Source organism: Eurosta solidaginis, chromosome 4 (assembly GCF_040869045.1).
Source record: "Eurosta solidaginis isolate ZX-2024a chromosome 4, ASM4086904v1, whole genome shotgun sequence".
NCBI lineage: Eukaryota > Metazoa > Arthropoda > Insecta > Diptera > Tephritidae > Eurosta > Eurosta solidaginis.
In genome coordinates this window covers 21,923,995-21,950,750 of record NC_090322.1, presented here as the reverse complement: position 1 = coordinate 21,950,750, position 26,756 = coordinate 21,923,995, and the positions used below count along the sequence as shown (strand labels likewise).

The 26,756-nt window shown below is 34.3% G+C and overlaps 1 protein-coding gene across 1 annotated transcript in view; it reads left to right on the top strand.

The window, feature by feature from the left end:
• The window catches only part of LOC137249242 (zinc finger protein 665-like), a 50,185-nt gene that overhangs the window by 8,273 nt on the left and 15,156 nt on the right, over positions 1–26,756 (top strand). Inside the window, exons 2-5 of the mRNA XM_067780556.1 lie at positions 1,016–1,249; positions 2,152–2,460; positions 25,069–25,227; positions 25,683–25,991. Of these exons, the coding sequence (XP_067636657.1) occupies positions 1,016–1,249; positions 2,152–2,460; positions 25,069–25,227; positions 25,683–25,991 (1,011 nt within the window). The remainder of the gene's footprint in view (positions 1–1,015; positions 1,250–2,151; positions 2,461–25,068; positions 25,228–25,682; positions 25,992–26,756) is intronic.

Here is a 26,756-nt window from a genome sequence, read left to right as displayed (position 1 = left end):
ACTTTGCTTTATTGCGAAGTACCCGCCTATTACACTTGTACTAACACAATTACAATTAATAAGTCGCAAGGACAAACATTTAGTTATGTTGGCGTATACCTTCGTAGTGAAGTGTTTTCTCACGGTCAACTGTATGTCGCTATTTCAACAACAGGTTCCCCACAGAACCAAAGTTTTCTCATTTCTGGAAATGATAATAAAATAAAGAATATTATATTCCCGGAAGTTTTTAATTAATGAAAAAATGTACCTTTTATGTATTAATTTTTTACGTTCTACAATCCAGTTTCGACTGCTGAGTGGAATAGCACCCTATTCAAAATTCATTTCAAAAATGTCCTACCTGAGAATTTGACTCAAAAATGTCCTACCGCGAAATTTGATTGAAGAACACCCTATTTCAAAATTTGTTTCATCTCGGTATAAATTCAATACATTTTGAGCTGAGATAAATTATGAGATGGGGCGTTCTTCAATCAAATTCTTAGATAGGGTGTTCTCGAAAAAAAATTCTGATGTAGGTGTTTTTAAAAAGAGTTTTGAGATGGGGCGTTTTTTAAAAGCGTTTTGAAATAGAGTGAGTTTCAAAGTTGTTGATTAATAAATCGTTTATAACGCTAACGAATTTAAAAGTGTTTTAATTTCGTAGAACAGAGGGTATTACACTATTACCTTCGTAGTCGAAAAAATACATGACATATGTAAACTATACCCAAATAGCAAAAACTCAATAGATTTACTTTTTGCGGCGTAACGAAGTAAGCCGGATACTTGCTAGTACATATATATTTTAAATCTAATTCACTATTTCATAGCTATTGTGAACTCAAAAATAGATTTCGATCACGGATCGTATAACACGATTCGGGCACAGTTCAAAGTAATTGTAGAGCTAACCCAAAACGAAAGTAAATGTAGAAAAAATGAATTTTAAGTGTTAAAAAAATGGTGTCTTATTAATTTTTGAATATTTCTTATTTTTAAATTTATTAACCGTGTTTTTATATATTTATAGATGCATAAAAAAGCATGGCAAAGGCAAAAAACTTAAAAGCGAAAAAAGGCCCGACGAAGGTAAAAAATTTAAAAGCAAAAAAAAGCACGGCGAAGGCAAACAACGTAAAAATGAAGGAAAACAAATCCAGTGTGATATTTGTGGTAAATGTTTTAAGAAAAGAAGTAATTTATGGCAACATAAACGAATCCATAGCGTCGTAAAGCCTTATAAATGTGATTTTTGTGAAATGCGGTAAGTTTTCTTTTCTTATGTTAAATTTACACTACACCAAATGCGTTACGGAAATCGCGTTTCTTGAAGGACTGATTCGATCGCAATTCATCGCATTTGGTTTGAAATTACGATCCACTCATGAGATATATTTTTGATGTGTAAACATCTTTGCTCACGGGAACTTTTAATAATAAAAAGTGTTTACTTCTTACTCTTCCACCCCTCATTACTTTATACACTCCTCCCTCTGCCTTTCTTCTCTGCGTCTTGTTCTCCTTTTCGGTTGTTGTTGTTGTTGTTGTAGCGATAAGGTTGCTCCACGAATGTTTTGGGGAGTGTCATCGATGTGATGGTCCTTTGCCGGATACAGATCCGGTACGCTCCGGTAACACAGCACCATTAAGGTGCTAGCCCGACCATCTCGAGAACAATTTATGTGGCCACATTAAACCTTCAGGCCATCACTCCCTCCCTACCCCAAGTTCCTTCCCGGTCGTTTCCCTCACTTCGTTTCCGCTCCATCTTTTCCTATCTCTTTATCATCGTCTACTCTATCTCTTTCTCCCTCCCTCTTTTCTCTACTCTCTAGTTCTTTTTATTCTTCTGCATCCCTTATTCCCAGTCCCAGTTCTAGTCTCAGTCCCAGCCCCAACCCCAGTCGGCCCTTGATTTATTTCCCGAAAAAAAGTGTCGTAAATACTAATCTAGGAAAAGGACTACATCCTTATGTATATATCTACCAAATTCCAGGCAAATCGAACCATGAATAGAATTTTTTCGAATAAATCGGTCCCTGGTCCGCTTCCCTGAAGAAAGTATCGTAAATACGGTACGCATTTGGAGCTAGTGTAAATATAGTAGAAACTTCATTTTAACGTCCTAATCGAAATTTATTCTAACCTTTTTTTTCTTTTAACTAGATTTACCCAAATCTCAAGTGTACGCGACCATATAAATACTCATACCGGTGAAAAACCATACAAATGCAAATACTGCGAAAACGTCTTTAGACAAAGTAATACACTGATCAAACATTTACGTACTCATCTGGGTGATAATGTTCATAAATGTGAGTTTTGCCCCTTAGCTTTTCCTACAGCTTCGGACCAACGTTTACACTTAACTACACATAAAGATGAAGATACAGAGACGCGTAAGCGAAATATGAAGGCCTTTATGGAAGATGAAGCTAAAATAAAACAGCAAGCATTGGAGAGCAAAGCTAAAAGGTAGTAATATACATGGGTAAGATTACATTGAAGTGATTGCCGGAGGGCACACTTAAGCCAGTGATATTAGGCCCGTTGTGATATTACGAAAATACACCATTACCTTTTCTCTTCGAACCATTTTGAGAACCTTATAAAGCCTACCATGTCCTTGACGTCATGCTCCACGACCTGGCGCAGTTTATCTAGAAATGGAGCTCCCAGAAAGCGCTGCCTGGCGTCACTTACAGCCGGGCAGTTACAGATAAGGTGAACCACCGTTTCTTCCTCTTCATCCTCTTTGCAAATCCTGCAGCATCGACGATAATGCATTCATAATCTTGCTGCATGAGTACCTGTAAGCCAACGCCCAGTTAGTGCCCTACGTGTGGAAATCGTATCCCTATTTAGGTTGTAAGCGTGACGGAATCTTTTAGCACATATTTTGGCCAGGTTTTCTTCGATATCCGACATCCCGGTGTTTTTATTTACTTATTTAAAATTATAGTCGACTCAAAAACAAAGCGGTCGACTGCTAAAAATTTAACGTAAATTGTATATAATTAGAGGCATTACAATTTCTATTATACAGAAAGTAAAGTTATTAAGGATTAATATAAGTGTCCCCAATGGCGGGTCATCGTGAGGAGCACAGAACCGAGTAGGGGGAACGCGCTAACTGGTTGAAGTGCCGATGTATCCTTTCCATCCTTATACGATATCGTGCCTGTTTTCTACGGAAAAAAAAAAAAATAATATCAGCTTTTAAAAAATAAATTTGCTTGTATCTCTTAGTTTAGATAGGCAAGTATTGCATTACGTATAGTGTCAAAAGTACATTCAAGACTGATACAGCTATACAAGTCATTGTAGTGCGAGCACCAGATTAGCAGAGGATTATTTTTAGCAAAGTTTCGACGACAAAGTGATAAATAAAAAGGAACGTAGTGTCTGGAAACCCTAGGAGGAACTGCAAAAAACAATCGGCTGAGAAGGTCAGCAGAATCAATTTCTCCAATAATGAGCTTATGGATGAACAATACCCCCAGTAATATTCTCCGGTTTTCCAGAGTGGGTAAGCTAATAAGAAGAAGTCTATTTCTGTATGGTGGAAGGTAGAGACTTGAGTCCCAGTTAAGGCCACGAAGGCGAATATCAAAAATTCAATTTGAACTGACTCAAGACGCTTTATATGATTTTGGGAAACAGGGCACCAAACGCATGAGCAATACTCTTTAGCCCATCTTTTAACGAATCCAAGTACACCCAACGCTTTGTTGGCAATAGATGAAATATGTATTTTGAAACTCAGTTTCTTTCGTCGGCTTGACGGTGCATGTGTTCTTTTAGCAGACATTTTGGCTAGGTTTTTTCGATGTCCGATACCTCAGTGTTTGTAGCCATCTTTCGTTGACTTGACGGTAGGTGCCATGAGTAAAACATGAGAATCTTTACAAAATTTGGTATGCTGGCTTAAATAGATCCAGTCCCCACTTTTACGATATTAAAAATTTCGAAAAATTAAAAAAATGCGATGATTTATTATAAAGATATGAAACTTAAAAAGAGGGTTGTCCTTGAGACAAGAAATAGAAATTTGGAAAAAATTTTGGTAAAAAAAGAAGAAAACTCGAAAGTTTTCCAAGCCGTAAATAAAAAACCGTTGAAGATATCAAATTGAAACCAAGCATAACCCCCATGCTCCTTACTAATACATATATATACTTTGAATAGGCTGGCGACCACTTCCACTTTAAAATAAACCGATATCGAAATTTCGAAAAAAGAGACGAAACTTGATGACTTTATGACGAAAAATAAAAATTTAGTAAATCTCGGAAAATGGACGTGGCACAAGCCAGCATGGCCCCACTTTATAGTTTTTCCAAAAGGAAAAGTTAAATTTCAAATAAAACTACAGTGGAGACAGTGCAGGTTGAAATATGGGATATAATAAATTTTAACAGTTAGAGCTCTAGGTGCAGATATTCATATTTGCTTATATTGAGATCGTTTCTGCAAAATTAAAAAAAAAATTTGTGTAGCTCTTCGAAGTATAGCCGAAATTGTTTTTTTATACTCAGCGTGCTTTACACACAGAGTATATTAACTTTGATTGGATAACGGTTGGTTGTACAGGTATAAAGGAATCGAGATAGATATAGATATATCAAAATCATCAGTATCGAAAAAAATTTGATTGAACCATGTCCGTGCGTCCGTCCGTCCGTCCGTCTGTCCGTTAACACGATGACTTGAGTAAATATTGAGATATCTTCACCAAATTTGGTACGCGAGCTTATCTGGACCCAGAATAGATTGGTATTGAAAATGAGCGAAATCGGGTGATAACCACGCTCCCTTTTTATATATATAACATTTTGGAAAACACAAAAACCTGATTATTTAGTAAATAAAACACCTAGAATGTTGAAATTTGACGTGTGGACTGATATTGAGACTCTTGATAAACATTTTTAAAATGGGTGTGGCACCGCCCACTTGTGATAAAATCAATTTTACAAATATTATTAATCATAAATCAAAAATCGTTAAACCTATCGTAACAAAATTCGGCAGAGAGGTTGCCTTTACTATGAGGCATATATGTATGTAACACTCCTATATTGCTAATAGAAAATGCTCGCCATATATGTAATACTCCTATATTGCTACAAAAGGCTAGGTACATTCCCAAACATCAGAGTGCTGATATATTGCTGTTTAAACGTTTTTGTTTTTGTATTCAATAGTCGAATGTACCTAAACTAAAATTTTTTCTTGTCACACTTATGCTGCTACAATCACAAAAATTGTATAGGCTGTCTTGTTTTGATTTCGAATTCAAGACACATTGCGAGCATTTTCTATTAGCAATATAGGAGTATTACATATATGCTATGAGGAATGCTTTGAAGAAAAATTTACGAAATCGGCTAAGGACCACGCCCACTTTTATATAAAAGATTTTTAAAAGGGCCGTGGACGAATAAAATAAGCTATATCTTTGCAAACAAGAGCTTTATATCAATAGTATTTCATTTCCCAAGTCGATTTAATAAAAAATAAAAATATAAAATAAAAAAAAAAATGGGCGTGGCACCGCCCCTTTTATGACTAAGCAATTTTCTATGTTTCGGGAGCCATACCTCGAAGAAAAATTAACGGACCTTAATAAAATTGGGTACACAAATTTTGCCTATAGCAAGAAATTTTCTAGAAAAAATGGACGAGATCGGTTAAAAACCACGCCCACTTTTATATAAAAGATTTTTAAAAGGGTCTTAGACGAAAATAATAAGCTATATCTTAGCGAAAAAAAGCTTTGTATCAATAGAATTTTACTTTCTAAATTGAATTATAACATTAAATTGGAGAACACTTAAATTTGAAAAAATGGGTGTGGTACCGCCTTTTTTTTGTCTAAGCAATTTTCAATGTTTCGGGAGAAAAATTTACATATAGTAACAAAATTGGGTACACATATTTTCCTTATAGCAGAAAATATTTCTAGTAAAAATGGACAGAATCGGTTAAAGACCACGGCAACTTAGATATCAAACAAGTTTAAAAGGTTTTAAAGGGTCATAGACTAGAATAATAAGCTATAACTTAGAAAAAATTGTTTTGAATCAATGATATTTCACTTATCAAGTTTTATTGTAAGAGGAAATGGGGAGAAATTTTTTTAAACGGGCGGTGCCACGTGTTATCTAGAAAAGTAATTTATCTGAAATTAAATATGCAATTGAAGCTCACGCTGAGTATATAATGTTCGGTTACACCCGAACTTAGACACCTTTACTTGTTTCATTGTAACTTGGTTATAGGACATCCACGGTTGGTATTCGGCAACGATTTTTAGGCCTTGTATGTATGCTAAGTCGAAAACTGTATTCTACTTTTCGACATGTCGAAAACTCTTACAAGCCAATAATATAATAAGCCAATAATATAAATATAAACGCACGCAAGTCATTTTCTGTCAAAAATGTCTCATGCACATACAACTTGTATGAGAGCAACTCAAATTGAATTTGCTGCGTGAAAACCTAACTCGATTTCCAATTTTTGTTCTGCGTGACATTTAGATTTGACGTTTGCACACATGCTTTACATTGTCGCAACGCATGCTTATTTGGGTTAGGGCAAAAAACGCCGGTTGTTTGCGTGCGCTTAAAAAACGCAGTGCGGTTTTATTAAGTTGGCTTGTTAAACCCTCTAAAACTTGGAGGGGAGTCCCCTTCATTCAAATATCTTTTTTACTCGCTTCAAGTCTTAAATGTATCTACATACGTATTCTCCGCTTGTTTACATCCAAAATGCATGATTCGAAGTGTAACAAAACAAAGAAGAGACTGTGAGAAATATATGAATATATTCATCTCCTTTCTCTCCTTTCTTTTACTACATTTCGGCTCTTGCCTATGTATGTATGCAACAGCGAAAGTAGAAGTATGAGCGACTAACATAATCAAATTGGAATGTCAACTACTCTGTCAAACCGTGACTTCTCTTCAAAAAACGCGAGTACACCTATCCCCCTATTTACACGGTACTTGTTTTGCACGATTTCGCTTTTACACGGTTCATAAATCAGCATAATTTGAAAAACTCCGAAGATTCACAAATCATTAAAAACCTTTTTGAGTCCTCTTGGCAACACTGATTGCAATATTGAGGGATTCCCCTTATTGTGATATATATGTACATAACCAAACGCGGAGTACATATGTAGTTCATGTGGAAGGAAAATCGTTTGATGAAAATTTGAACAAAAAGCCATAATTTTTACTATTATTGCGAGTTTTTTTGTTTTGAACTGGTAAGTTATCGATTGAATTATCTTTTCGTGAACCTTCATTAAGATGTTTTAGTTTTGTTTTATTTAAATAAACGACTGAATTGGGTAGTTTTTTCGTTTTAGACGGTTTTTGTATAGGAAAACGAATATTTCACTTTACACGGTTTTGTCTGGAACCGATCTTCCGTGTAAATCGGTGGATAGGTGTACTCCATAAATAGTGTAAGGAATACTCCTTTAGAGTATAGGAGTGCTCCAAAACTAATCTGTGTTCATACAAAAAATGTGCTCCAATTAACATTGCGATGTCCTAGGAGAGGAGTAGGTGATCCCACTCTCGCTTTGTTTGTGAGTATTCCATACAGGGATGATAAATGGATTTTTTCATTTTGTACCAAACGAGGAAAAAAAATGTACCAAATCGTCCAAAAATTTACCAAAAGTCTTCGGATGTGAATTTGAACCAAACTAGATATATATTCTGCTTCTTTATCCAAAAAATTATTTTTAGTCAGGAAACTTTCTAACACAAATTAAATATAGTAGGTATAACTGGGAGATATGATTTATGAAGAAATACTTTTCCAGTAAAAATAATAAAAGAAGTTTATCGATTGAAGCGTACAATTATGCACATATAAGTATATAAAAATTTCTTTATTGAGTACCAGTAAGGAACATAAAAAATTAATACTTAAAAAAAAAATAAAAGCTGCATTCAATGCAACCACATTTCATAAAACATTTTAGGTACAAAAGATTTAGATTCAGGTTTGTCGCCTACATCTATACTAATAACTCATGTTTCCATCACTACATTAACAGTTCTTCTTTGAGTTCTTTAAATACCTCAGTTGACAAAAAGCTTTTTTTCGTATCTAGGTATATTATAACAACTATTGTTAGTTGATATCATCAAGTCTTTAGTTTTTATTAAATTCGAAACTGTGTTTGTTTGAATTCTATTTCTACACTTAGTTTTAATTTAATATTGGATAGAAAATACCCTTTCTACGTTTGTGGATGAATGTGGAATCGACAATATGCCTTGAACTATTCTATAAATATTGGAAAAAATTTGCGCATTTAATTAATTTTTAACTGATCTTAATTCTTCCCAAAAGCAGCATATATTCAAATTCTTGAATTTTTCAAGGCTCTCATTCTCTGCTAAGGCTCTAAATTCAGAATTAATTTTCTCTATTTTATCAAATTCAGATTTCGGAAACAAGTCCATAACTAAAGGCACAATGCTATTTGTTTCACCACTTAAAGTACTTTTTGGTGAAAGCTTTGCAGCCCACACTAAAGTTTTGTCATTTAAATTTACATTCTTTGATAAAGTACTACAAAATTGTATATAAAATTGTTTAGCACAGCTCTTAAATATGTGTACGTCATCTTTTTCGAAAAGGTTGTTTGATAGAATAATATCCACGACATTAACACCGCAGTAAACTTCATCTGGGGTAAAGTGATTTTCGTCTTTATCAATATTTAACATCCAAATAGGACTGGAGTCTAAATAAGATTTTTTATAAAATTTTTAATTTGGCAATAAGTAAATGTATGCGAATATCTTCAGACTGCATTTCTATATTCACATTATTTACTTCATTTAAAATATAAGAAAGAAATGTAAAATATACTTTATAAATAGGACTTTGAAAATTTTCAAATATAAGATTAATATTTTGATTACTGCTTTTATTTTCAAATACGTAAAGATTAAAATAATACTTGAGGGCATCCCTTTGTTCAAGAATTCTATCTATGACTGCTTGTCTAGAAAGCCACTTTGTGGGGGCGTACTTTAGTATAACATGCATTTCTGTACCGAAATGTTCTTGAAAACTCTGAAAGTCTGCCCTCCTAAGGGGGCTGTTACAAAAATGATAGTTTACGTCTTTTAAAAATCTATCAATTTTGTTGGGAAATATATCACAAGCGGCCATTGAAGCTAAATGGCTAATTGTGCTTGGCAACAAAACAACTTAACTATATATTTTCTTCGAAAAATTTCAAATTTTTTTGGGCATTCAGAACTGCTTTGCAAATGACTTGAAGTGTAGTGCTGTATTTTACAAAAATGTACCAAATATGTCAACGTAGTACCAACGTACTTTCGGGAAGCAAAATTTACCAAAAAAAGTACAAATGTACCATGATTATCATCACTGATTCCGTAGAGTACATACGAGAGAGTACTTTCCAAAGTACTTTCACTGTAGTACTCCATGGAGCACCCACAGAGGATCATATGCCAAAGTACTAAAGAGGAATTGTGTCGGAAAGAATTATCGGAGTAAATTTAATTTAAAACAAGTAAGAACGGGACTGTCTTCGGCTGTGCCGAAGACTTCATACCTTTCATGAATGGGGCTGAACAATAATCTTATCCCGTTCGTAATCTCCGAATAATCGGATGTATAAGATAAGAAATATATAGTGAACAGATCTACATACCTTAACGATTTTTAAGATAAATATAAAATAAAAAACGGGTAGGTACTTTGTGTGAGGATGCAAAGTTTCAGGTTTTTTGTGGTCTGCGTGTAAAAACTATGACTACGAATCACGTATTTCAAAAATATATGACGAAAACGTAACTATTTGATGAAATTTGATGAATTTTGAAGATTCTAGCCGTAAAAAAGGGGTCAAAATGACAGTTTATATGAAGTATATAATATATATACGACCGATCTCTATGATTTTTTCAGACAACAATATATGCTATATACGTAAGCATTTTGTGAAATTTGAAGCTTCTAACTGTTAAAATGGGGCAGAAATTGCGCAAAGTTTCTTATCTGAACAATCGGTTGTATGAGATATATACTATGTGTACCACCGATCTCAATGATTTTTCCAGACATCAATATATGCTATACACGTAAGCAGTTGGTGAAATTTGAAGCTTCTAGCTGTTAAAATGGGGCCGAAATCGTAAAAAAAAATATATATATACTATATATATATACTATATATACCATCATATATATATTATATATATCACCGATCTCTATGATTTTTTGACACAACAATACATACTATATACGTAAGCAATCGGTGAAATTTGAAGCTTATAACTGTTAAAATGGGGAAGAAATTGCGCAAAGTTTCTTATCTGAACAATCGGTTGTATGGGATATATACTATATATACCACCGGTATCTATGATTTTCTCAGACAACAATATATGCTATACACGTAAGCATTTGGTGAAATTTGAACATATCTAAACGATTTTTAAGATAAATATAAAATAAAAAATAGGTAGGTAATCTGTGTGAGGATGCAAAGCTTCACGTTTTTTGTGGTCTGCATGTAAAAACTATGGCTACGAATCACGTATTTCAAAAATATATGACGTAAACGTAACTATTTGATGAAATTTGATGAATCTTTAAGCTTCTAGCCGTAAAAAAGGGGTCAATATGACAGTTTATATGAAGTATATAATATATATACCACCGATCTCTATGATTTTTTCAGACAACAATATATGCTATATACGAAAGCATTTTGTGAAATTTGAAGCTTCTAACTGTTAAAACGGGGCAGAAATTGCGCAAAGTTTCTTATCTGAACAATCGGTTGTATGAGATATATACTATGTATACCACCGATCTCAATGATTTTATCAGACATCAATATATGCTATACACTGAAGCAGTTGGTGAAATTTGAAGCTTCTAGCTGTTAAAATGGGGTAGAAATTGCGAAAAGTTTCTTATCTGAACAATCGGTTGTATGAGATATATACTATATATAGAACCGATCTCTATGATTTTTTCAGACAACAATATATGCTATATACGTAAGCAATCAGTGAAATTTGAAGCTTATAGCTGTTAAAATGGGGTAGAAATTGCGAAAAGTTTCTTATCTGAACAATCGGTTGTATGAGATATATACTATATATACAACCGATCTCTATGATTTTTTCAGACAACAATATATGCTATATACGTAAGCAATCAGTGAAATTTGAAGCTTCTAGCTGTTAAAATGGGGTAGAAATTGCGAAAAGTTTCTTATCTGAACAATCGGTTGTATGAGATATATACTATATATAGAACCGATCTCTATGATTTTTTCAGACAACAATATATGCTATATACGTAAGCAATCAGTGAAATTTGAAGCTTATAGCTGTTAAAATGGGGTAGAAATTGCGAAAAGTTTCTTATCTGAACAATCGGTTGTATGAGATATATACTATATATACAACCGATCTCTATGATTTTTTCAGACAACAATATATGCTATATACGTAAGCAATCGGTGAAATTTGAAGCTTATAGCTGTTAAAATGGGGTAGAAATTGCGAAAAGTTTCTTATCTGAACAATCGGTTGTATGAGATATATACTATATATACAACCGATCTCTATGATTTTTTCAGACAACAATATATGCTATATAAGTAAACATTCGGTGAAATTTGAAGCTTCTAGCTGTTAAAATGGGGCTAAAATTTGCGAAAATATATATATATATACTATATATATATATTATATATACCACCATATATATACTATATATACCACCGATCTATATACGTAAGCATTCGTTGAAATTTGAAGCCTCTAGCTCTTAAAATAGGGCAGTAATTACGAAAAGTTCCTTATCTGAACAATCGGTTGTGGGGGATATATACTATATATACGACCGATCTCATAAATTTTTTCAGGCAACAATATGTTCAATATACGAAAGTATATTGTGAAGTTTGAAGCTTCAATCTGTTAAATTGGGTAAGATATTACAAAAATCCTCTTTTTCTGAAAAATCGGTTGTATGGAGGATATATGCTATAGTGGTCCGATCCGGTCGGTTCCGACAAATGTCTAATCGGACACCCAAATACACCTGCTCACCAAATTTTATCACGATATCTCAAAAATTGAGGGACTAGTTTGCATACAAACAGACAGACGGACAGACGGACAGACGGACATGGCTAAAAAAACGCAGCTCTTCAACCTGATTATTTCGGTATACTTAATGGTGGGTCTATCTATTTTCCTTTAAGGACTTACAATTTTCGGTTTCGTGACGAAATTAATATACCATTTCATTTTCATGAAAGGTATAAAAATAGGTAGGTAATCTGTGTGAGGATGGAAAGCTTCACGTTTTTTGTGGTCTGCATGTAAAAACTATGGCTACGAATCACGTATTTCAAAAATATATGACGTAAACGTAACTATTTGATGAAATTTGATGAATCTTGAAGCTTCTAGCCGTAAAAAAGGGGTCAATATGACAGTTTATATGAAGTATATAATATATATACCACCGATCTCTATGATTTTTTCAGACAACAATATATGCTATATACGTAAGCATTTTGTGAAATTTGAAGCTTCTAACTGTTAAAACGGGGCAGAAATTGCGCAAAGTTTCTTATCTGAATAAACGGTTGTATGAGATATATACTATGTATATCACCGATCTCAATGATTTTTTCAGACATCAATATATGCTATACACGTAAGCAGTTGGTGAAATTTGAAGCTTCTAGCTGTTAAAATGGGGTAGAAATTGCGAAAAGTTTCTTATCTGAACAATCGGTTGTATGAGATATATACTATATATAGAACCGATCTCTATGATTTTTTCAGACAACAATATATGCTATATACGTAAGCAATCAGTGAAATTTGAAGCTTATAGCTGTTAAAATGGGGTAGAAATTGCGAAAAGTTTCTTATCTGAACAATCGGTTGTATGAGATATATACTATATATACAACCGATCTCTATGATTTTTTCAGACAACAATATATGCTATATTCGTAAGCAATCGGTGAAATTTGAAGCTTATAGCTGTTAAAATGGGGTAGAAATTGCGAAAAGTTTCTTATCTGAACAATCGGTTGTATGAGATATATACTATATATACAACCGATCTCTATGATTTTTTCAGACAACAATATATGCTATATAAGTAAATATTCGGTGAAATTTGAAGCTTCTAGCTGTTAAAATGGGGATAAAATTTGCGAAATATATATATATATACTATATATACCACCGATCTTTATGATTTTTTCAGACAACAATATATGCTATATACGTAAGCATTCGCTGAAATTTGAAGCCTCTAGCTCTTAAAATAGGGCAGTAATTACGAAAAGTTCCTTATCTGAACAATCGGTTGTGGGGGATATATACTATATATACGACCGATCTCATAAATTTTTGCAGGCAACAATATGTTCAATATACGAAAGTATATGGTGAAGTTTGAAGCTTCAATCTGTTAAATTGGGTGAGATATTACAAAAATCCTCTTTTTCTGAAAAATCGGTTGTATGGAGGATATATGCTATAGTGGTCCGATCCGGTCGGTTCCGACAAATGTCTAATCGGACACCCAAATACACCTGCTCACCAAATTTTATCAAGATATCTCAAAAATTGAGGGACTAGTTTGCATACAAACAGACAGACGGACAGACGGACAGACGGACATGGCTAAAACAACTCAGCTCTTCAACCTGATTATTTCGGTATACTTAATGGTGGGTCTATCTATTTTCCTTTAAGGACTTACAATATTCGGTTTCGTGACGAAATTAATATACCATTTCATTTTCATGAAAGGTATAAAAATAGGTAGGTAATCTGTGTGAGGATGCAAAGCTTCACGTTTTTTGTGGTCTGCATGTAAAAACTATGGCTACGAATCACGTATTTCAAAAATATATGACGTAAACGTAACTATTTGATGAAATTTGATGAATCTTGAAGCTTCTAGCCGTAAAAAAGGGGTCAATATGACAGTTTATATGAAGTATATAATATATATACCACCGATCTCTATGATTTTTTCAGACAACAATATATGCTATATACGAAAGCATTTTGTGAAATTTGAAGCTTCTAACTGTTAAAACGGGGCAGAAATTGCGCAAAGTTTCTTATCTGAACAATCGGTTGTATGAGATATATACTATGTATATCACCGATCGCAATGATTTTTTCAGACATCAATATATGCTATACACGTAAGCAGTTGGTGAAATTTGAAGCTTCTAGCTGTTAAAATGGGGTAGAAATTGCGAAAAATTTCTTATCTGAACAATCGGTTGTATGAGATATATACTATATATAGAACCGATCTCTATGATTTTTTCAGACAACAATATATGCTATATACGTAAGCAATCAGTGAAATTTGAAGCTTATAGCTGTTAAAATGGGGTAGAAATTGCGAAAAGTTTCTTATCTGAACAATCGGTTGTATGAGATATATACTATATATACAACCGATCTCTATGATTTTTTCAGACAACAATATATGCTATATACGTAAGCAATCGGTGAAATTTGAAGCTTATAGCTGTTAAAATGGGGTAGAAATTGCGAAAAGTTTCTTATCTGAACAATCGGTTGTATGAGATATATACTATATATACAACCGATCTCTATGATTTTTTCAGACAACAATATATGCTATATAAGTAAATATTCGGTGAAATTTGAAGCTTCTAGCTGTTAAAATGGGGCTAAAATTTGCGAAAATATATATATATATATACTATATATATATACTATATATACCACCATATATATACTATATATACCACCGATCTTTATGATTTTTTCAGACAACAATATATGCTATATACGTAAGCATTCGCTGAAATTTGAAGCCTCTAGCTCTTAAAATAGGGCAGTAATTACGAAAAGTTCCTTATCTGAACAATCGGTTGCGGGGGATATATACTATATATACGACCGATCTCATAAATTTTTTCAGGCAACAATATGTTCAATATACGAAAGTATATGGTGAAGTTTGAAGCTTCAATCTGTTAAATTGGGTAAGATATTACAAAAATCCTCTTTTTCTGAAAAATCGGTTGTATGGAGGATATATGCTATAGTGGTCCGATCCGGTCGGTTCCGACAAATGTCTAATCGGACACCCAAATACACCTGCTCACCAAATTTTATCACGATATCTCAAAAATTGAGGGACTAGTTTGCATACAAACAGACAGACGGACAGACGGACATGGCTAAAACAACTCAGCTCTTCAACCTGATTATTTCGGTATACTTAATGGTGGGTCTATCTATTTTCCTTTAAGGACTTACAATTTTCGGTTTCGTGACGAAATTAATATACCATTTCATTTTCATGAAAGGTATAAAAATAGGTAGGTAATCTGTGTGAGGATGCAAAGCTTCACGTTTTTTGTGGTCTGCATGTAAAAACTATGGCTACGAATCACGTATTTCAAAAATATATGACGTAAACGTAACTATTTGATGAAATTTGATGAATCTTGAAGCTTCTAGCCGTAAAAAAGGGGTCAATATGACAGTTTATATGAAGTATATAATATATATACCACCGATCTCTATGATTTTTTCAGACAACAATATATGCTATATACGAAAGCATTTTGTGAAATTTGAAGCTTCTAACTGTTAAAACGGGGCAGAAATTGCGCAAAGTTTCTTATCTGAACAATCGGTTGTATGAGATATATACTATGTATATCACCGATCTCAATGATTTTTTCAGACATCAATATATGCTATACACTGAAGCAGTTGGTGAAATTTGAAGCTTCTAGCTGTTAAAATGGGGTAGAAATTGCGAAAAGTTTCTTATCTGAACAATCGGTTGTATGAGATATATACTATATATAGAACCGATCTCTATGATTTTTTCAGACAACAATATATGCTATATACGTAAGCAATCAGTGAAATTTGAAGCTTATAGCTGTTAAAATGGGGTAGAAATTGCGAAAAGTTTCTTATCTGAACAATCGGTTGTATGAGATATATACTATATATACAACCGATCTCTATGATTTTTTCAGACAACAATATATGCTATATACGTAAGCAATCGGTGAAATTTGAAGCTTATAGCTGTTAAAATGGGGTAGAAATTGCGAAAAGTTTCTTATCTGAACAATCGGTTGTATGAGATATATACTATATATACAACCGATCTCTATGATTTTTTCAGACAACAATATATGCTATATAAGTAAATATTCGGTGAAATTTGAAGCTTCTAGCTGTTAAAATGGGGCTAAAATTTGCGAAAATATATATATATATACTATATATATACTATATATACCACCATATATATACTATATATACCACCGATCTTTATGATTTTTTCAGACAACAATATATGCTATATACGTAAGCATTCGCTGAAATTTGAAGCCTCTAGCTCTTAAAATAGGGCAGTAATTACGAAAAGTTCCCTATCTGAACAATCGGTTGTGGGGGATATATACTATATATACGACCGATCTCATAAATTTTTTCAGGCAACAATATGTTCAATATACGAAAGTATATTGTGAAGTTTGAAGCTTCAATCTGTTAAATTGGGTAAGATATTACAAAAATCCTCTTTTTCTGAAAAATCGGTTGTATGGAGGATATATGCTATAGTGGTCCGATCCGGTCGGTTCCGACAAATGTCTAATCGGACACCCAAATACACCTGCTCACCAAATTTTATCACGATATCTCAAAAATTGAGGGACTAGTTTGCATACAAACAGACAGACGGACAGACGGACATGGCTAAAAAAACTCAGCTCTTCAACCTGATTATTTCGGTATACTTAATGGTGGGTCTATCTATTTTCCTTTAAGGAATTACAATTTTCGGTTTCGTGACGAAATTAATATACCATTTCATTTTCATGAAGGGTATAAAAATAGGTAGGTAATCTGTGTGAGGATGGAAAGCTTCACGTTTTTTGTGGTCTGCATGTAAAAACTATGTCTACGAATCACGTATTTCAAAAATATATGACGTAAACGTAACTATTTGATGAAATTTGATGAATCTTGAAGCTTCTAGCCGTAAAAAAGGGGTCAATATGACAGTTTATATGAAGTATATAATATATATACCACCGATCTCTATGATTTTTTCAGACAACAATATATGCTATATACGAAAGCATTTTGTGAAATTTGAAGCTTCTAACTGTTAAAACGGGGCAGAAATTGCGCAAAGTTTCTTATCTGAACAATCGGTTGTATGAGATATATACTATGTATATCACCGATCTCAATGATTTTTTCAGACATCAATATATGCTATACACGTAAGCAGTTGGTGAAATTTGAAGCTTCTAGCTGTTAAAATGGGGTAGAAATTGCGAAAAGTTTCTTATCTGAACAATCGGTTGTATGAGATATATACTATATATAGAACCGATCTCTATGATTTTTTCAGACAACAATATATGCTATATACGTAAGCAATCAGTGAAATTTGAAGCTTATAGCTGTTAAAATGGGGTAGAAATTGCGAAAAGTTTCTTATCTGAACAATCGGTTGTATGAGATATATACTATATATACAACCGATCTCTATGATTTTTTCAGACAACAATATATGCTATATTCGTAAGCAATCGGTGAAATTTGAAGCTTATAGCTGTTAAAATGGGGTAGAAATTGCGAAAAGTTTCTTATCTGAACAATCGGTTGTATGAGATATATACTATATATACAACCGATCTCTATGATTTTTTCAGACAACAATATATGCTATATAAGTAAATATTCGGTGAAATTTGAAGCTTCTAGCTGTTAAAATGGGGCTAAAATTTGCGAAAATATATATATATATACTATATATATACTATATATACCACCATATATATACTATATATACCACCGATCTTTATGATTTTTTCAGACAACAATATATGCTATATACGTAAGCATTCGCTGAAATTTGAAGCCTCTAGCTCTTAAAATAGGGCAGTAATTACGAAAAGTTCCTTATCTGAACAATCGGTTGTGGGGGATATATACTATATATACGACCGATCTCATAAATTTTTTCAGGCAACAATATGTTCAATATACGAAAGTATATGGTGAAGTTTGAAGCTTCAATCTGTTAAATTGGGTAAGATATTACAAAAATCCTCGTTCTGAAAAATCGGTTGTATGGAGGATATATGCTATAGTGGTCCGATCCGGTCGGTTCCGACAAATGTCTAATCGGACACCCAAATACACCTGCTCACCAAATTTTATCAAGATATCTCAAAAATTGAGGGACTAGTTTGCATACAAACAGACAGACGGACAGACGGACAGACGGACATGGCTAAAACAACTCAGCTCTTCAACCTGATTATTTCGGTATACTTAATGGTGGGTCTATCTATTTTCCTTTAAGGACTTACAATTTTCGGTTTCGTGACGAAATTAATATACCATTTCATTTTCATGAAAGGTATAAAAATAGGTAGGTAATCTGTGTGAGGATGCAAAGCTTCACGTTTTTTGTGGTCTGCATGTAAAAACTATGGCTACGAATCACGTATTTCAAAAATATATGACGTAAACGTAACTATTTGATGAAATTTGATGAATCTTGAAGCTTCTAGCCGTAAAAAAGGGGTCAATATGACAGTTTATATGAAGTATATAATATATATACCACCGATCTCTATGATTTTTTCAGACAACAATATATGCTATATACGAAAGCATTTTGTGAAATTTGAAGCTTCTAACTGTTAAAACGGGGCAGAAATTGCGCAAAGTTTCTTATCTGAACAATCGGTTGTATGAGATATATACTATGTATATCACCGATCTCAATGATTTTTTCAGACATCAATATATGCTATACACGTAAGCAGTTGGTGAAATTTGAAGCTTCTAGCTGTTAAAATGGGGTAGAAATTGCGAAAAGTTTCTTATCTGAACAATCGGTTGTATGAGATATATACTATATATAGAACCGATCTCTATGATTTTTTCAGACAACAATATATGCTATATACGTAAGCAATCAGTGAAATTTGAAGCTTATAGCTGTTAAAATGGGGTAGAAATTGCGAAAAGTTTCTTATCTGAACAATCGGTTGTATGAGATATATACTATATATACAACCGATCTCTATGATTTTTTCAGACAACAATATATGCTATATACGTAAGCAATCGGTGAAATTTGAAGCTTATAGCTGTTAAAATGGGGTAGAAATTGCGAAAAGTTTCTTATCTGAACAATCGGTTGTATGAGATATATAATATATATACAACCGATCTCTATGATTTTTTCAGACAACAATATATGCTATATAAGTAAATATTCGGTGAAATTTGAAGCTTCTAGCTGTTAAAATGGGGCTAAAGTTTGCGAAAATATATATATATATACTATATATATATACTATATATACCACCATATATATACTATATATACCACCGATCTTTATGATTTTTTCAGACAACAATATATGCTATATACGTAAGCATTCGCTGAAATTTGAAGCCTCTAGCTCTTAAAATAGGGCAGTAATTACGAAAAGTTCCTTATCTGAACAATCGGTTGTGGGGGATATATACTATATATACGACCGATCTCATAAATTTTTTCAGGCAACAATATGTTCAATATACGAAAGTATATGGTGAAGTTTGAAGCTTCAATCTGTTAAATTGGGTAAGATATTACAAAAATCCTCTTTTTCTGAAAAATCGGTTGTATGGAGGATATATGCTATAGTGGTCCGATCCGGTCGGTTCCGACAAATGTCTAATCGGACACCCAAATACACCTGCTCACCAAATTTTATCACGATATCTCAAAAATTGAGGGACTAGTTTGCATACAAACAGACAGACGGACAGACGGACATGGCTAAAACAACTCAGCTCTTCAACCTGATTATTTCGGTGTACTTAATGGTGGGTCTATCTATTTTCCTTTAAGAACTTACAATTTTCGGTTTCGTGACGAAATTAATATACCATTTCATTTTCATGAAAGGTATAATGAAAGTAAATGAAGAGGTGCAAAAAACTGTTATATTTTATACTACGAATATTCTTATGTTATTTAGCATTTGCGTGAATAAAGAAAGTAATATTTCTCTATACTATAGTATGTATACATAAAACCAGTGCGCTGTTGCATTTTATCAGAGTTGCCATAGTAAAATTTTATTATCAGTTACATATTTGTATGCAATATTTTACTTTTGGCAACTCTGTTCGATCGTCATCGTGTCGTGATCACGGTCGTTAAAAAACGAGTAATGATCGGCTGATGGTGGTCCGCAAACGCGTTGCAAAGGAGTATTGTTAGACTACTCCAACATGAAGAAAATGGAACACGTTATCCAACAATTTTTGCAGGGTTTTCCTGCCACTGTCGTACTCATAATTTCATCACTTACATTTTTATTTTGTACTTCATTTATCGTAAAAATTATCGAATTATTCGATATTTATTTTTAAAATGTCAAGCGCATTTTAAAAGTTAATGTCACAAGGTGGCAAATCATTACCATCGACATCGTCAGGAGGCCGACCAATGCACGACTAATGGACTGGTTATGAAAAGATTGAAAGCAATGGAAGAATTGCGGCAAAATGCATCAATTGCTCAAAACTTATCACAAACACCGCAAAAGCACGTTTACTAAGCTATCGGTAATGTTCATTTTTCTAATATTTTTGTGAATTTAATGTCAAGTTTTTGGATATCTATATGTTTTGTACATTTGTATATCTAGTGAAAAGTGTGTTTTCGACAACAAATGAATCTGCTGGCAAAAAACCTCCAGCGGGTTAGGGGGTCAGAATATACCCGCGGTAGGTATGCCTGTCGTAAGAGGCGACTAAAATACCAGATTCAAGGGGCTGTGTAGCGCAACCCTTTCAGGTTGCCAGCGCAATATATAGCTTCTCCAAACCCAATTCCCAAGAAACATTTAGGTTAGAAAACTATTAGAAGACGAATCGAATTCTAATGTATTTCTCTAAGGTAGAAGGTTAGAAGACGATTTGGGAAACTGTCGCGAATTATAGCATTCTCGACAAAAAGGGAACTTCGTTCTCGATATCGAGAAAGGGGCTAGAATTCTAATCGAATTCTAATCAAATTCCAACATCAATTTCTAATGAGTTTCTGATGAGAATTTTGAAGTGATGCGCAATTAAGTTCAATTATTTAAAATCAGCGAAATTTTCATTGTTTCATTATATCAAATACTTTTATTTGGTTATAAGCTTATGTATTAAGAATGAACCTATTTCATAGGCTTTTTCTATTATAATAAATTAAAACCGCACTTAAAAATCGAGCTCAGCGTTGGTTTGAGGTACGGATGAGGAAGCGTTTTATTCATGCCATTCAAATATCACTTCAATAATCTGCTTGCTTTCCTTTTTTAAGTTTTTTTGATTAATTTTCACTTCCTATTATTTACTATTACAAATAAAAAACTTATTTCCCAACTTATAATATTTCCACACAACTTTTCGAATCGTTTCACAGTCGAATTCTAACCTAGTTCTCTAACCTAGTTTTCGATTCGAAATGCATAATGTAAAATTACAATATTTCCCTAACGTTATAAACTGTGTTTGCTGGGTTGTCAACCTCACCTATCCGCGGGGAATCCTGTTTCACTAACAGACGAGGCTCTGGCGACCCCAAGCTCCTCATGGAACTTGGGGGTGGGGAGGGAGGGATGGCCTGAAGGTTTAATGTGGGCATATAAATCGTTTCTGAGATGGTCGGGCTAGCACCTTAAGGGTGCTGTGTTACCGGAGCGTACCGGATCTGTATCCGGCAAAGGACCATCACATCGATAACACTCCCCAAAGCCCTTGGGGATAAACCTTATCGCTACAACAACAACAATCTGCTGGCAAATCATTACCATCAACATCGTCAGGAGGCCGACCAATGCACGACCAATGGACAGGTTATGAAAAGATTGAAAACAATGGAAGAATTGCGGCAAAACTCATCACAAACACCGCAAAAGCACGTTTACTAAGCCATCGGTAATATTCATTTTTCTAATATTTTTGTGAATTTAATGCCAAGTGTTTGGATATCTATATGTTTTGTACATTTGTATATCTATTGAAAATGTGGTTTCGACAACATTGAGGAAAATGAATCTGCTGGCAATGCCCCATCTGCCGACGATATAGTCATTGACTCAGTGAACAGCGAATTGCAAGCACTTGTCACTGACAGCGAAGATTTACGTCCGAGTTCAAGATTAAGTTCTAATTTACATCATGTACGTTATTTTTTTATATTTATAATGTACAGTGGTGGACTGATTTTTTAAAATTAATTATAATTTAGCGGTCAACATCGGAAACCGAAGCAACAAAAATTGAAACGTTTTATGGATGAAGTGAAGCCGGCCGAAAAAAATCAGCTTGATTCGCTCACAGCGTTGTTTTTTATGGTTGCAATGTACCGTTCCGAGGAGCTGATTCGATTAATTTCAAAAAGTTGGTGAAAGCGCTGCGTCCAGCACATGAGCCACCGAACAGTCGTCTGTTGGCAGGAAAATTGCTTGACTAGGCCCATGAAGCAATCGAGAAATCCAATAAAGTATTGCTAGTTAAAAGAATGAACAAGAAATCAACGTTGCTGATCGACGGTTGGCAAAACTCTGCAGGCAATCATCACTACGTTGCAATGATGCTCGCAACGGCGGATGATCGAAAGGTTTTTTTTTTAGAAGCCTATGATTTTTCGGGCATTCGCGAGATCGGTGCAAATTTGTTTGTTGCATTGAAAAATGCAATTGAGCTAGCAAAGGATCGCTACGATGCAACCGTTTATGCTGTTTTGACTGATAATGCCTATTCCATGCAAAATATGGGAAATGCCCAAACTTGTTTGCTGGGGACATACTGAAACTAAAGGATAATTCCAGTGTGATGACAAACATTATGACTGTCTAAACGGACTTCAAACGAACTGGTTTGGAGGATCGTTTGTTGAAAGCGAGTGGTAATAAGCCAGTGTTATCATGTGCAACACGATGGACGAGCCAACGAGATGCCCCCAAATCGTTTTTCAACAATTTGCCGGCGATGAAGACGGTTACCGTCGCTGCGAAAATGAAGCAGAGTTCGACCAGCATGCAACAAGACTAAAACCGACTGTATCCTCAATTCTATTTAATCAAGAATTTCTCGCATCGGTCAAACAGTAACATGATTTATTAAATCCAGTGGCTGAATTGACAAATTTTTGCCAAACAAGTACCACATCCGCTGCTGATGCCGCTGAAGAATGAATCAAATTTTCGCAGGAAGGACCGGTTGAATTGCGTGAATTCTTGGATTTTTGTATAAAAAAGAGCGATACCCTAAACATTGTAACCATGACCGCGAACTTGTTTCATCCTGTATATCGTGGTAAAAGATTAAGTGAAGATCAACGAAAAGAAGTTACCGGTCACGTTTTTGCCAAATGCGAAGCACCTGAACTTGAATCGCTACGTCAATTTACCGCAGATGAAGGAACGTTCGCCAATTTGAACCGCAAAAAAATCACTTCATCGAAAACATTTTTGCACTACGCTGGCGAGCTGGGACGCAATAAGCTAGCTGAATTCGCAATGGATTATTTCAAGATTCCAGCATCAACTGCGTTGCTCGAGCGTCTATTTTGGAACGGGGCGTTTGTGCATAGTGACATCAGAAACCGGCTTAGTCCGAAACATCGAAAAAGCTGTTGAATGTGTACTTCACTTTACGCTCAAACGATCAAATAATAGAAGAGGATGAAATCGAAATAACCGAAGATGAAAAATGTTGAATGGATGAAATAATTTCATATTCACTAAATGTGTAATTTTTCACACAGATATCACTACATTTAAAAATAAAATCAAAATTGATGTATTTTCCATCGAAAATTCATCGTGTTTTTTATTGTTTCTTATTGTAATTGATGAAGGTTAATTTTTTAGAGTTTTCGATAATTTTGTGTAGAATACTTCAATTCTGTTTGGTAGTCTACCATAGGAATTTCAATAAAATTTCAGATAAATTTGGAAATCTTGACAAGTATTTGAAAATTTTCAAGAAAATAAAAAAAAATATATTTAGTTTTAGAAGACGTTTTGAGTATGCAGCTTTTTTTATCCTAGAGAGATTCGACGAATATGGCAGGGCAACGGACTCACTATGGACCAATAGGGTTGACTGCGAAGTCTCAAGGTCCTTATGGCCATGCTTGGATAGGAAGGGCACCGGCTTCCTTCTCAAACTGAACAAATCTGCGGTGATGGTACTTAGGGGTGTCATCACAGGTCATTGTGCTATCGTACCAATGCTCCGGCGGTGGCGATTACCAACAAGCTCCCTCTGCAGAAGCTGTCAGGATGAGGAGGAAGATGAGTCGATCTACCACTTTCTCTGCCGATGCCCGGCGCTTCAAAGAAGAAGGCTCAGATTTCCGGGTTCACGCTTCTTCGACAGCCTGGCAGAGGTTGGAAAGGTGGACGTCTCGCTCCTTCTTGGGTTCATCAGGGAAAGCAACTGGTTCGTTGAGGACCGCTAGGACGTAATGGGGCTAAACGAATTTGCCGCCACCCTGTACTTACTGAGGGCACTCACAATGGACAAAAATGTCTCCGAGTGGAAGTGTGGGTATCACCCACGCACGCCCTCTTAACCTAACCTAACCTATACAGCTTTTTAATCCCATTCATTTAAGTCTAGCAAAAAAGGCTTAAACGAATTGTACTACAAAACTGTACACTCAAAAAGTCTCCCGAAACTCTAAATAAAAATTTGGAATTTTTCTTGAAAACTTCTCGAATTTTCTAATTTTTTTGAAAACGTTTTCGAAATTGGCTTACATGGTTTTGATAAAATTTTTTTTTTTTAATTTGCGAAAATCAGGAAGAAAGGAAATGATACAATTGCTAATCACTTTCGCTGCTATTACTTTACTCGCAGGCGTGTCTATATATACAGTTTTAATCGGTCTGTACTCATGTTATTTTTCCAGAATAAAAATAATTAATGAAGCGATCAGAACTCATGAAGGGATCACCGTCCACCCCTGCGATATTTGTGGTAAACATTTTAAAACAAGAACGGTTTTGAAAGAACATAAATTACTTCATAGTGATGAAACTCCGTATAAATGTGATTTCTGTGAAATGCGGTAAGTTATAAAACTTAGTTTTAGCCAGAGATGTCGATGTATGGAGAAATACCAACAACGAACAGCAATCACTGCTGTCAAACTGGCGTACTGTACTTCACCATATTACTTGACATAATTAAAAAAAAAACGGAGTATTTTGGTTAAAATTTTCTAATATAAGAGTTAAATCAGATTTACATGCCTTAATGTTTTCGTAGCATTGACGCGTTTGACAGCGCCATTTGCAGCTACCGCCTTTACAAATTAATTATATTGTAATTATTGCGTATATCAAACTTAAAGTGTTAAAATTGGAGAAATTAGTTTAATTGCTACAGTTGTGAATAGCTAATTGATGTACATATTACTTTGTCCCATTATTCGCGACGTTGGGCTTTCTTTATGCTTTTTTCTCTATTTTTAAGTACATATCTTAATTTATTCCAACTTAACGTTGTGTTTGCATTTAATAGATTTAAAAAACCTTTGAACCTTCGCGTTCATAGACGTACCCATACCGGTGAAAGACCATACAAATGCAAATACTGTGTACAGACGTTTGCGCAAAGAGCTTCACTGAATAATCATTTACGTAGGCACGTCGGTGATAATATTTATAGATGCGAGTTTTGTCCCTTAGGTTTTCCTTTAGGATCGGAGCGACGTTTACACCTAACTACGCATAAAAACGAAGATCCAGAGACGCGTCAGCGAAATATGAAGGCCTTAATGGAAGAAGAAGCTAAACTTAAGGAGCAAGCATTGAAGATCAAAGTTAGAACGTAAGTATATAGATAATAAGGCATCAATATAGTCATAACGTTTATAGTGGGGCACTTTTATCGTAAAACGCAACGCCGCATATCTTTCCCATATCAGAGAACTTATAAGTATAAAACATAACCAACAAATATCAAACAGCTGAGGGACAAATTGCCACAGAAAAGAGGGTTTTTGTTTTTCAGCGAGACACTCACCACTCGTAGCAAACTGGTGACTCTTATTTTAATTTATCCTCTTTGGCCACAGTATCTAATTAAAGAGTATCAAAAAGTCAGTGTTGTATTTAAAATAAAGAATAACAAGTAAGGAAGGTTAAGTTCGGGTGTAACCGAACATTACATATTCAGTTGAGAGCTATGGTGACAACATAAGGGAAAATAACCATGTATGAAAATGAACCGAGGGAAACCCCGGAATGTGTATCAAATGAAAGGCATTAAAGAGTATTTTATGAAGGAGTGGGCCATAGTTCTATAGGTGGACGCCATTTAGGGATATAGCCATAAAGGTGGATCAGGGTTGACTCTAGAATGCGTTTGTACGATATGGGTATCAAATGAAAGGTGTTAATGAGTATTTTAAAAGGGAGTAATCCTTAGTTCCATAGGTGGACACCGTTTCGAGATATCGCCACAAAGGTGGACCAGGGGTGACCCTAGAATTTGTTTGTACAATATGGGCATCAAACGAATGGTGTTAATAAGTATTTTAAAAGGGAGTGGGCCTTAGTTCTATAGGTGGATGCCGTTTCGAAATATCGCCAT